General features: G+C 40.3%; 1 protein-coding gene and 1 long non-coding RNA gene across 3 annotated transcripts in view; one reads left to right on the forward strand and one right to left on the reverse strand.

Annotated features, from left to right (window-relative positions):
- ZCCHC7 (zinc finger CCHC-type containing 7) overlaps positions 1-2,853 on the forward strand; it is a 215,735-nt gene extending 212,882 nt beyond the window's left edge. For both annotated transcript variants that reach the window (XM_053291295.1, XM_053291294.1), the window contains exons 8-9: positions 72-189; positions 934-2,853. In XM_053291295.1, the coding sequence (XP_053147270.1) occupies positions 72-189; positions 934-1,391 (576 nt within the window). In that variant the 3' untranslated portion in view covers positions 1,392-2,853. The remainder of the gene's footprint in view (positions 1-71; positions 190-933) is intronic.
- LOC128343009 (uncharacterized) overlaps positions 1-12,611 on the reverse strand; it is a 76,265-nt gene extending 63,654 nt beyond the window's left edge. The window contains exon 1 of the long non-coding RNA XR_008315302.1: positions 12,110-12,611. This is a non-coding gene — a long non-coding RNA (uncharacterized LOC128343009). The remainder of the gene's footprint in view (positions 1-12,109) is intronic.
- Between the last annotated feature and the right edge of the window lie 1,254 nt (positions 12,612-13,865).

A 13,865-nucleotide genomic window follows, 5' to 3' on the forward strand; every position in this document is an offset into this window, starting at 1 on the left:
TATAGTTAGATTTTGAATTACTGAACCCAGAGATAAGAAAAAATGTGTCAAACTGAAAATATGACTTGCAGGAATGTTCAGAGAAACGGATGTTTAGAGGGACGTTTCCTACCTTTCCCTTCATCTACTACTATGATGATAAATATGATACTAAGAGGAGCACTCAGAGAGCAAAGAAAAAAGCACAAGGTATAGTATGCCAACGTTTTTATTGTTCTGTAACCAGACTGCTGTTTGTGTGTTAATGCTTTTTTAAATTTAATCTTAATAAATAAAGGGAGTGGAATTCAGGATATTCCAGAACTGAGAGAAACAATATTTATTTGGTCAAATAAAGTACCCTCTAGCACACCTACTTAAAATTCTGTCTTTAAAACTTCCATAAACTAGCAGAGGTACTTGTGGGTTATGGGGAGAGCTGTTCAGCACTCAGGGCCACATTGGGTTTTTATTAACTGAGGTTTGATTAATATTGATGTGTGCCTGTTTCCATGGTATAACTTCTTCTTTACATGAAAACCTGTATTGGAATCCAACTGCTAAAAATGTCATACAGTACTGGCATTTGTATAAATAGAAAATAATTGAGATCATTTTTTAATTTTTATATAAATATATCTGTGCAATACTTTACTGAGACAGTCATTACCATCACCAGATTTCCCACTTGAGGATATCTCAGTCTGAGGTTTAATGTACAGGTCTTACAGGATGAAAAGGTCTTATCCTGTTAAGGGTCAGCCCTTACCCAAGGGGAGAAAGCCCTTAAAATTAATTCATGGGGAGAATGTATTTGTGATATGAATGTCCATTTTTCTTCAAACTACATTGTATGCAGGGTGCAACTTGCCCCAAGGAAGCTCCAGATGGTGGTGAGTTTTTGTGTACTGATAGCTTGGACTCTTAATTATTATCATGTGTTTGATTTTGCAGAACTTTGGGAAGCTGGCCTTCTGCCAATGGCCCTAAAGAGGTCATACATGAATGATGACCAGGAAACGCATGGCCATAAGAAAAAGAGGAAAACGTTTAAAGAATGTGACAAGAGAGGGGATAAGCATAATAAAAGACTCAGAAAAAAGTCCAAGGGAGACAAATTTAAAGGAAAGAAGCACAAGGAAGAGTTCCAGGACAACTGCAACACAGAGGAGAATTTTCCCAGAGGTGGTCAGTTGAATGCTCTTAAAAGGAGCAAAAAAGCCAACACACACCATGATTTTGGCCTCGCAACAAACAGGGGCAAACCAGAAATCCTTCAGCCTTCTCTGGAGGCAAAGAAAAAGCGAAAGAAAAAACAGAGGAACAACATAACCTGTAGTCCCACCAGGGATGAAAGTTTATTTCTTATAAAACAAAGGAAAAAGAAATCAAAACAGAAGCCCAGTTGCTGACCTGGCAGCAAGAAGATAGCTTGGAATTGGGGATCAGCTTGAGACAGGGCTTTAACCTCCACCCCCAGTTGTGATGTGGGACACAAAACCATCTAAATACATGTTGGGGTATCAAAAAGCAGAGAGCCTTTCTCTGCCATTCCATAAAGAAGGTAGCTTGATCTGTGTCACCAAGAGACTATTGTACACCCAAGTACTTAAGTATTGATTTTCTTCTTCTTCACTTCTTCAGTTTCTGTTAGGGATGTGCACGAACCGAGGTCTGTGGGTCTGCCAAACTGGTTCAGCAGGTTGAGTGTGGCGCCTGGGGTCGTGTGAGCAGCACCTTTAAAAGTGTGAGCAGCCGACCACCACTCCATGCCGCTTCCTGCTGCAGTGGTGCTCCCCCTAGCAGCCCACTTGCGGCCCCACAAGCAGCATGCTGCTGAGAGGAGCACCGCCACAGCAGGAAGCTGCACAGAATGGCAGTCAAGAGGTAAGGATCTTCTGTAAGGTAAGGACCTTAAAGGGGCCACTCACCGCCACCCCCAGCACCGCACTCAACCCACCAAACCTGTTTGATGGACCCGTGAACCAGTTCGGCTTCGAACCAGTGCATGAACCTCAGTTTGTGCACATCTCTAGTTTCTGTATTTGGACTGGACATGTTTCAGGATTTTGAGGGTGACAAAGTGAAACAAAAGGAAGATTTGGTGTTCAGTCTTTTTATCAATCCTGGTGCTTAAAGCATTTCTCGAAGCTCAGCACATGTGATCACCTTGTATCCTAGCCTTAAAGAAGGATTTTCTAAACTAGGTGAATTTTGCAGAAGGCATAGATACTAAAACAAATGGACTTGGAGACATTTCACATGCTTGACAGATGTGTGGAGGCAGAGGAAGCAGGAGTGATCAGTGCAACCTAGTCACATACAGGGACAGAATACACATTCCCCACCCCGTGCCTGCATGAGACCCATTAGCAAGAGTAATTTCACACTTCCTCTATCACTGCTTCTGTTGAACGTATGAAACAATTCTGGGAATCAGGGAGACTGTGAGAGCATTTCCCTCTACTGCCCTAATTTATTTTCTTGTCAATCTGTCATGACATTGCCATCTAGCATTCATGTCATCCTTCTGTTTTATAGAATATTAAGGTTTCTTCATTTTGTCATAATCACACCACCACAAGTTTGATTGGCACGTCTTGTTCGAGAATAAGTAATTTTAAGTAGGAAGGCTTCAGTCCTGAAATCAGTCTCTCAGGTACTCTCCCAGTGAATTTCGGGGGGTTAACAAGTAAGTGGTTTCAGGGTTGTCTCCTAATCTACTTCACATGCCAACAAGCATAGAAATTAAATTATATAAAAAATAACTGGTGGATTTAAATGTTCAAATATTTGTACAAGTAGAATATAATCGTGTGAGAAATTTACATGCTGTCAGAAATAAATTGTTTTATAACTCCGTTTCTTTAAAAAGAGGTATTTTTTTATTTTGAATTACCATTAAAGATGTTGTTGTAGGAATAAATGCATTATCCATGGGGGGGGGGATGTTTTAATGCCTTCTTTGTTTCCTTCTGAAAATCAAGTACACACCATCTTCTTACACTGTGTCTATCAAATAATGGAGGCTCTAACCCAAAGACTTTTCTATTTCATGTTACTTTTTCGGCATTAATCTCTGTGTTAGAAAAGTTATCATGAAGATGTCCTAGGGACTACACAAAAGAATTGGAGTCCCAGTGTTAAGATAAATAGCTTTCTGAGCATCGTAAAAATAGTAAGCCCTTATCAAGAGCTCATGAAGTTAATATAAATCCATCATGATGTAATCTTATGGAGCACATCCTTCAACACTGGTGCCCTGAACATCTAATGGATGGCCAACCCAGGTTACGAGGCAGCAGGGTTTGATATATGTAATTGTGATTGTACAGTACACTCTGGAAGCAAATCACAGGAATCTGGAGGCTGAACAGGAACATAATGTGAAACTTTCTCTTTCCTAAGGGAGAACAAGGTGAAGAACTTGTTAAAACTTGAAATGCAGTCTAAAGAAGTGAGCTTTAAAATGAATTTAATGAAAGACTGAGGTCGCCTTTGGACTTAATGTCTCCATCCCACCCCCACCCCTGGTGCACACGATCAAAATCCCAGTCTACCATATGAGCTGGCAACGCGGATGGGACTTGCTGTGCAAGCTTCCTCCGATCCTGGAAGGACAGCTTGCGCTAGCCAATACCACCGCAGTCCAGGGGAGGAGCTTCTTCCCTTTTTAAAAAACTCTGGTTTGGAATTAATTCAGAATCCAGACGTCACAGCAACTGGAATGGACCCTCAGTAGGGTGAATGAAACTCACTACAAACCGAGGGTACATTCCGATGTTTAGGGGCCAAATCGGAACCGCGGATGGGCCTGTGAGTCACAGTTCTGATCATTCAGACGACACGGGAGTGAATTCACGTCAGATTCCCTTTTATGTCTAAAGGGGATCTCAGTCATTGAAGACAGATGATGACATATTGATGGGCATGAAAAATCAAAAGAGAAGCAATATTCAGAACAGAATTAAAAAAAGTAAAGCCAGCTATTAATATATTGCATTCATTCCAGCAAGGTAGATAACTAAACAGTGTACCATGCTGGCAGATTTAAAAGTTACACTGTGACCTGGCACAGGTCCTCTTAGTAAAGAAGCCACACTAATCCTCTACAGATGTTTTTTAGGGCAGCTTGAGTTACCAGTTGCTATTTTTTCCTCTTCAAAGCAATATATTGTCCCCTCCACATGTTGGGATTTTTCTTTTTAAAGAACTGTCAGTCTTCACTTTGCAGATGCCTGGGACTGAATAACATCCTTATCCCAGGAGAGGATGGTGTCTCAAGGTTACAATTGATGTGCACTGGCAATGTAGCATGAGGGAGTCTACATTGTGAGAATAAATAACATGAGGAGGTGGGAAGAAGGTAATGGGAATGGTCAAGATCTTCTTTTGCAATGGGGGGAGTGGGAAATTATCCCAAGTATGAAGAAAGAGCAAAATAATAGTTAATAATTCTACCACGAACTGTATACTCTAGCTGGGAAATAGTGCAAGAAGCAGCCTGCAATGATTTCTTAAGTTTGCTTATCCCATAATGTCAATTCTGAGAAATTAAATGGATAAGGGGCAGAGCACTTTGAATGCTATTTGCAAAATTACTGACGCTTAATTCTACAGTGCTCTTATGTCAGAAACGACAAAGAAAGTCATTTTATGTCTATCATAATGCCTTGTTTCAGAAGAATTAGGATTGTGTATGTATATGATCAGGAAACTGAAGACCGGGAATGGAATCTTCAAGAGGTGGGAAATAGTGAAAGAAAACAATAGTTGACATGTGCATTTAATCACTCTCTCTGTCTTTGGATGGTACTCCCCAGTACACAGCTGCATATGCAAACTGCATTTTTACATGTTAACCATAATAAGATGCTTCTGTATTTCATACCATGGTGAAGTACAATGTGCCCAAAGAAAAACAGAAAAGAAGCATGCTTAAGTGTCTCAACAGTGTGTTCTAGTGCAGCACAAAACTTCCCTGTTTACTTATAGTATGCCTTCATAGCAAAAACAGAGAGGTGGAGCCAAAGGTGCCCTTCCTGTAAAGGGGGTGGAAAAACTCTTCCTCTCATTGAAAAGGAAGTGAAGATTTTTCACTTGGCTGGCAAGAAGCAGCCTTGGGGAACTGCAAGGTACATTACCTGTGGGGGACTGATGCTGCTTAAAGACTGGTACTGTTTGTCTAAGTGTCTGTCTACCCTACCCTGCTCACTCAACTTGTAAATTTGTAGATATTACCAAACCATCATGAGTTTTCAAAACTCTGATCCCCTCTAAAAGACTGCCCTGAAACTGCCTACCATCTTGCACTTCTGCTGGTTTAATACAATTGATGGTTATGCTCAGTTATAATTGGTTGCCATTTGTGGTTCCATTATTTAGGTGTTTGTTGCATTTATGTGTGTGTTAAAAAGTTGTTATATTAAAATACTGATGCCAGCAAAGACATATTAGTATTTCTCCCCTCTCCAGTTTACTGTTCAGTACTCAGCCTTTATAAAATGCTTGGGAGACTTTTCCCATTTATGGAAAGATCTATTTTCTTCAGTAATAATTTAAATGCTAAAACCAAATTTTTCAATCCACATTTTCACTTCACTATCAAATACATGGGACACTGCTATAACTATAACTTCAAAATAAAAATAAAAATTTCTATTATTTTGACTGAACAATGACATTCCTAGGACACAATGCCCCACTTTAATGTGAAGTGCAAACGAAGAACGTGGCTCTTATAACAATGCATTATGGACAATCACAAATGAGAGGATGAATGAAAAGCATCCAGTAGGTGAAAAAAATTCTCCTTATGTTAAAGGTAAAGATCTTTTTGTTCACTCAGGCCTTTAAATTTTGACTCTCAAATCTTATTTTTAACGGATTTAAAGAAGCCTTTTTAAATTGCTTTGTGTTATATTTTGTACCCCCCCCTTTTTTTGGTCCATTATGATTTAATGTGTTGTGTTTTTATTTCATGTTTTAATGCTGTGTTGTGATCTACCCAGAGAACAGTTTGTTATGTGGTGGGGGGGAGGCTAACAAAGTTTATTATTATTTTTATTATTAAAGAACATGAAGCATCCATTTTTGATAACTATAAAAGCCAATTCCCAAGATTCTCTCATACCAAGAAATGGAACTATGAAGATGAAACAGGACTATCTCCATTCTCTCTTCTTGAATATATTATACAGCTGATTTCCTCAGAAACTACAAGCTGTTAAACACATTGTTTCGGTAAATTAGAATCTTTGTCCAATACAGTATTCATTGAATACCATTAACTCATATCTCCTCCCTTCCCCAGCCTTGTTTAATATGGGTCATTTTATCCTTGTCCATAATTTGCCAGACTGACCCCACTCACTCCCCCCGTCACACACACACACACACACACACACACACTCTGCTCTGGCACCATGCTTAACTTATAATGTCTAGCTGCGGCATTAAGAAAAAAGTCAGCAGATCAGAGGGACTCTGGGGATACACCAGGAACCCATGCACAACTCCTGCAGATGAATTTTTGTGCAGGACTCCTTTAAAGTTTGAAGAGTTGCAAGCACTCCAGAAGCACTGTGTAAGCTTGGAAACACATTGCTGGCTCTGTGGCATTTTTGATCTTACAAAGTGCTTCCAGAGCACAGGTAAGACTGAACTCTAAGGGATCTTGTGCAACAGCGCATGTACAGGGGGATTGAGGGAGTTGTACGAGGGCTCCCTGTTGTCTTTGCATTACCTCAAAATTGTGCTTCATTAGAATGTCAGCCGTTCTAATGTCAAATCTGGACATGATTTTGATCTCTTCTATCAGCAGTTTTGTCATTTCAGGTGGTTCTCTTAATCCCATTTTGTTGTAGCAAGCCCATTACAAAAATATATCTAATCTATAAATACTGTACTGAAAAGAGGAGGTCTGTAAAGTCAACATTGTTTGAACAATTTCCTCATACAAGACAACTGTTTCTGTCTTCACCCGATTAATACATTCATATATTGTATCACTTTCTGAAAATGTCTTGGTGATTTGAGCTAAATCCAGTACTTGCAGTATTATATAACTGAGCCCTCTCAAATGATGCTACAACCATTTTCACTGTCAGTCCTCCTTTTTTTCCCCTGTAGCGTGAAGAAATGTATTCTAGATGTGTTTAGTAATTTATTTAAATATATATATTACTGTCTGCTGTCATAGGTATGTAGCTATGATATAGAGATATAGAAAATATTTGGCCACAACATTCATTATGATCACTGAACTCCTCCCAATTCAGGAGAGCTTTTGAGTTTTTCCATATTTCTCAGTCTTTTTAATATTAATAAGTTTGTATTTTATCTTCTACAGTTTATCTGACTCCTGTCTCAACATAATACCCAGGTATCAGGTTTTTCTCACATTTAAAATTGCCTTCTCAATTCCTTAAATTTTCATTCAGGTTAAACCCCAATAATTCCATCTCGTTTTATACTTATTTTGTATCCCAATAGTATATTAAACTCACTTCTTTATTTCTAGTAACTTTCTAAATGCTACTAAAATAATAAGCCATTAAGATATATCTTCATATAATGATATTTTAATTTTATCTTGCTTTTACTTCCTTTATATCAGATTCTGTTCTCATGTACATTGCTAAAAGTTCTATTCAGACAAACAAAAGTGGCAACAAGGGGCATTGCTATTGAATTCCTCTGCCTAATCCAAATTCTTCAAAAAGATTCACATTAATCATAATCCTATCCTTTGGTCTTTAATGATGCATTGTGTAAAGAGGTACTTTCTTTTATTTTTCTGAATTTACCATCCATCAATTTCACTGGGTGACCCCCAAATTCTTGTATGTATGTATTTGTTAAAGGCATTTGTATCCTGTCTCTTCAATACAATTAAAGATGCCCATAGTGGCTAACATCCGAAAACCTAAAAGAAAAACCTTCAAGTTAAAAAACACAGAGATAAAATTAGAAACACAAAGACTGAAACAAGGAGAGAAGCAGGCATAATCAAACAGCCGGAAGGCCTGCCGATTCTGAAACAGATGTTTTCAGAAGGTGATAAAATGTCATCAGAAAGGGTCCAGACAGGTCTCCCAGAACAGTAGGGGGAAAGCTATCCACTTGCTGCACACTATATATAATGTTATTAAATGTGTCATGTCACCCTTTTGTTGTCTTTTTTTCTAAACAAAAAACTAAAATCTTTTAGCCTTTCCTCATTTTAGAACCTACTCCTCTCTTCTCCTTTGCTTTCACTTAGAAGTACCTACTCCTCTCTTCTCCTTTGCTTTCACTTAGAAGTACCAATCCAACCTTTTATAATTTTTCCTCACTAATATATAATGCAGTTGCTGCTCCTTTTAATATTATTGTTTATTGCATGTCTAAGCTTCTCCCTTCAATGAATCTTGTATGATCAATGCTAATGTATCAAGATTGTCATATAACCAGGATCCCGTCCAACATTTTATAATTCTGGTTGTGCTACAGAAATTCTTGCTGCTCTTCAATAATTCAGAATGCTGTTTTTCCATAGCATGCTTATGTGCATCAGACATTTGGTACAGTACTAAAACTTCCTTAGGTGTATTGTAAAATTTTATATCTAATAAATCTAATCTTTCTAACCTCCAAATCTATATAGTGCTTGCACCATTGTTAGATAATTCAATAATATTTACATCTTGAGTGATCGTTGGAATATTTATTTTAAAGACATTATGTCTTCATGAGTTTTCCCATATTATAGATATACTCACATAATTCATTGAAGCAAAAGTGTGTATGTTTGGTGAAATTAATAAAGAATGGTAAAGGACCTCTTACACCATTAGCTAAGTGCCAAGATATAATAATAGTGTTCAAGTAACTGGATATTTTTAAATAAGAACATAAGAAAAGTCTTGCTGGATTAGGCCCATGGCCTATCTAACCCAGCACCCTGTTTCCCAAAGTTGCCTACCAGATGCCCTAGGAAGCATCACAACCAGGAGATGAAGATATGCCCCCTCTCTTGTCATTGTGCCTCCTCCCCTGCCTTTTAAAATGACTTCTAAACAATCTTTTCTTTAACAACCCCCCAATAACTTGCCAAGTTTATTTTCCCCCTCAAGGTATTTTTGCCTAGTAAAACCACTATCCGGGTTTTTTAAAGCTGCTTCTAATTGTTCCATAACCTTCCTAGTGGGCCAAAATCCCAATAGGCAGTTTTCTTTTTATTGTATGTTGCTTTAAGTGCAATTTTATTGTAGAAAAGCAGGATATAAGTGCAATGGTAATATTTTGTGGGTATGTCCTCAGCTTTACACTTGTATGACCAGTTCCTTTTACTCCCCAAACCACCTTTAGGTTGGATGAGCAAAAACTGCCCCCTCATAATCATTAATAGTTTCCTGAACAATCCTAATGTCTCCAGCCTACCTACTAAACATGTCTGATGGAACTCATTCCAATCTGGTCTCTGATCTTCCATTCTTGAAGCAATAGTGGATCTATTTTCCATGAAAAGAGCTTCCTATATCTGTTTCTAGAACACAGTATATTACCATAGCATGATCTGAAATGGTCTTAGTTTTAATAGCTGTTCACTTACCTTTTGTAAGATATTTGAGGAGCTTGGGGGGGGGGGGAATCAGTTCTTGAGTAAGAGCCAAGCCTACCTGAATATTATGTGTAATCTCTTGTTCAAATTATAAAACCCCAAAAGATCCTCTAGACTGCTTTCTGTTAGCCATTTTAAACATCCTTTGGGGATGTGACTGAAATTATTTTAGTTCCTTGTTTGATCCATAAATATATTCATACACCCATTATAGTTTCCTCAAGAGTCTTATTATCTTCTGTTCTTTTCAAATATATATCTTCCCTCTGCATCAATTATGCTAACTGGGCAAAGAAGCACCATTTTAACGTGGTGGTTCTCTTTATTTAGCAGGGGGAGAGTAACTGGCCCTATCCACCCCCAGCGCAGTACCTCCAGTGACTGTTGCTGGTGTCTATTGTATGTTTCTTTTTAGATTGTGAGCCATTTGGGGACAGGGAGCCATTTTATTTTATTTATTTTATTGTATTGTATTTATCTCTGTAAACTACTTTAGAAACCTTTGTTGAAAAGTGGTATATACCAAATATACCATAAATAAAAAGTAGAAGCAGGCACTTAAAACTTGGTTCACCGTGACCCAGTTATTCTTGCTGTTCTCATCCATTTATTTCAGGAGGTGCTTCTTGAAAATATGTTTGTTTTTCAATTTACCTACAGTAACAACTGCTCTACCTCTTCTGTAAAATGCACTCTGTCTATCATACAGATGGGCTTCATGCTGGCATGAAGTAGAGACCCGAACCTTCCAAGCTTCTGTTTTTTCAAGCTTTGTACAGAGGTTCCTCCCCCAATATATCCTCCTTCTCCGTTCTTTTTTGTCTGCTAAAGAAGAATCTCTTAGAGAACCTTGTTTGCTTCTGTGAAAGAAAATTTCTGCTTACCTTTTATTATTACTTTCTCTTTTGCTCTCCTGTTTATTATTTTTAGTGTAAATTTCTCCCTATTTATTTGTTTCTTTATCAGCACATTTCCTCTTTCCCTGCCCTTTCCCCTCCCCTCAGGGGAGTGGATTTTTACCCGCCTGCTTCTGTGTATGGCCTGTTGGAATACTTTCAAACATTGCTCCAACTGTCAAGCAAAGTTCCCCACTTCAGACAGACACAGCCTTTGCCTTTATTGCTTAGGGGAAATTCACTCCGTGGGGAGTTGTCTTCAGTGTCAAATGTTTACCCGTTAAACCCATCATAACCGGTCTTCTAGACTCTCCTTGTGTCTGTGGTAAAGAGCCCTGTCAGCACCTCCTGTCATGGAACAGAGTGCGGCCACAAATGTCGGCTCCCAATGTTCCTGTAGCATTAACTGTTGCTCCACAGGGAGGTTCTGGGACTTTGGTAGTGACCACATCTCCTCAACCGCATCACTTTCGGGTCCCAGCCTCCAGTTTGGGCCCCAGTGGACAAGGAACAGCTGCTACCATCTCTGTTGTTCCCCTCAACTTCAGGGGCTTCTCTGCAGAAAGGCAGGCAGCAAGAACCTCCTAGGGCGCAAAAAAAAGCCTAAGAAGCGCCCCCAACTTTGCTCCGATTCGGCACTAAAGCTAAAAAAAGAAAAAGTTGGTGCTGAAAGAGACTGACACGGGGTCTGGTGTGCATGCATGAGCCTCTAGCTTAGGGCTGCTCAACTTTGGCGCTCCTGCAGATGTTGGCCTAGTTATGATTGGCCATAATCCCTGGCTATTGGCCACTGTGGCTGAGAATTATGGGAGTTGAAGTTGAAAAACAGCTGAGGAGCCTAAGTTGAGCAGGCCTGCTCTAGCTCAACGCTGGCGACATCAGAGGCTGCCAGGTGCCCAACGAAGCTGGCAGCAGGAGGAGGAAAGTGTGCTTCCTCTGTACCAAGGAGCACAGTTGCCACGCAGCCGTCCACTCTGGATATGGAGAGGATGCCACCCACCCCCCCGCTTGAAACCAGGATGTGGAGAGGGCGCCTCACCCCGCTCACGATCAGGTTGACACAAACTGCCCATGGGGCAATCTCAGTCATATCTGATACCGTTGCTCCGTTGCGGTTTCTAGCTACTGGTCCTGTGACAGCCGTCACAGATATAGGTTGCACTCCAGGTCTCCATTTTGTGGGTACCACCTGGGCTCATGCTCCTCTTTCAGGAGGTCTACGCCTCATAGACAGCAGCAGTTCTCACACTAACATCCTGTAGCTCAATGCCCTCATGCGCAAGACCAACTCGATGCAGCCCAGCACCAGCCTCACCCTGCCTAGAGCAGCCAGTAGTGTCTACACCTATGCCACTACTGGAGGTGATACCATGTGCAGACCCATCTCCGCCCCCATTTTTATTTATTTATTTATTTATTTATTTATTACATTTTTCTACTGCCCCATACAAAAAGGTCCCTGGGTGGTTCACAATCAAAACCATTAAAACATACACAAAACAATTTAAAAATACAAATAATATTTTGTATTATTTTGTGGAGTAATATTGACAATATTACTCCACAACCACCAGCTAAAATTCTTCAGTCCTCTGACTCAGATTCAGAGAATCAGAGGACTCATCCTCACCTGAACCTTTACGGTCAATGCCATCAGACTTGGTGGAGAATTTGAAACTGCCATCCCCTTCAGTGGATCTCAGATCATTTTCCAATCAGGTCGCCAAGATGGCATCTTTCTTAAGGCTGCAATTGAGAGAGGAAACAAAACAGTCATCAAACCCTATTTTTGATATAATGGAAAGTGACACTCAATGCTTGGTGGTCATACCTATGAACTCAGCCCTTTGGGACATTATTCATAGTTATTGGGGGAAAGCCTTCCTTAGTTGCTCCAACATCTGGAAAGATGGAGAATTTTTACAGGGTGCTAACTGAAAACTGCCCATTCTTACAGAAACACCCCACATCCAACTCCATTGTGGTGGAGGCAGCTCAGTCAGAATCTAAGAACAAAATGCTCTCAGCTTCCATGGACAGGGAGGGCCACAAATTTGATGTGATGGGCAGATGCATGAATTTGACTTCTACTCTCCAACGGAAGATAGCCAATTACCAGGCATGTATGACCATGTACAACCACCTTCTCTGGAAGAAACTATCTCAACATCTGAATTCCCTGTCCCAGACTGAGAAAGAGGAGTTGATGTCTTTGCAAAATGAAGCATTCAAGCTCAATAAACAACTTTTGCAAACTTCAAGGCATTCTACTGATTGCGTGGCATGAGCTCTGGCAGGCTCCATCACTTTGCACTGCCATGCCTGGCTACTCTCTTCAGGACTGACTCCAGAAGCCAAGACTGGCATAGAGGACCTGCTATTCAATGGATCAGCTCTGTTTGGCAACCAGACTGAGATGATGGAATGTGTCCAGAAGTTGCATAACACTGGCAAGTCAATGAGTTTTCCTTCCTCAAACTCTTTGCGATTCAACAAGCCATTTCGGGCACACAAGCCATCCACCCCAAGACTTTCCTCACAGCCCAGTTATGGTCAGCCTTTTTGTTTGTAACGTTACGTTCAGTATAAGCAAAAGCTTTTCACTACCAGTAAGCTGCCTCAGAACAAGTCCAAATCTACCTCTTACCATAAGAGAGCTTGACTATCCTTGGATTGGAATCCGCCCCTAGACCATATCTGTCTGCTTGGGAAGATGGTCACAGACATCATACATTTAGGCTACGCAGTAGAGTTCAAGAAGTGTTCTTCAGATTTCAGGAAATGTATCACTCATCAATCTGCTGTTCTACTTGGAGAGGTTGGAGCTCTGCTTCAAAAGGGGGTGATCGAACCCATCTCTGCAAGTCAGACGAATGGCCTGTTCTCTCCATACTTCACAGTGCTGAAGAGGGGAGGGGCCCTTTGCCCCATTCTAGATCTAAGGTTCTTGAACTCTTTCATGATGTAAAATTGCTTCTGAATGCTGATGGTATCAGACATCATCCCAATGCTGTCAAGGGGCATGTGGTTTGCCTCTATTGATTTGGAAGATGCCTACTACCATATCACCATCAGGCACCAGCACAGAAGGTACTTATGCTTTCAGATAAGTACACCCGTGTTCCAGTTCAAGGAGTTGCCCTTCGGCCTCTCTTCCACTCCCAGGGTTTATACAAAATGCAGGGCCATGGTGGTTGGTTACCTGCAGGAAAGAGGGATTCAGATCTTCCCATACTTGGATGTCTAGCTCCTGGCAGCAAGTCACCCGGACATTGTATGCAAGAACCTGCAGGTAACCATGTCTCCATTAGCTGCCTCAGTCTAAATATCAATGACAAGAAATCTCAGCTTATGCCAACATGCAGAATCACATTCCTAGGCATGGT

Source organism: Hemicordylus capensis, chromosome 2, assembly GCF_027244095.1.
Source record: "Hemicordylus capensis ecotype Gifberg chromosome 2, rHemCap1.1.pri, whole genome shotgun sequence".
Lineage (NCBI taxonomy): Eukaryota > Metazoa > Chordata > Lepidosauria > Squamata > Cordylidae > Hemicordylus > Hemicordylus capensis.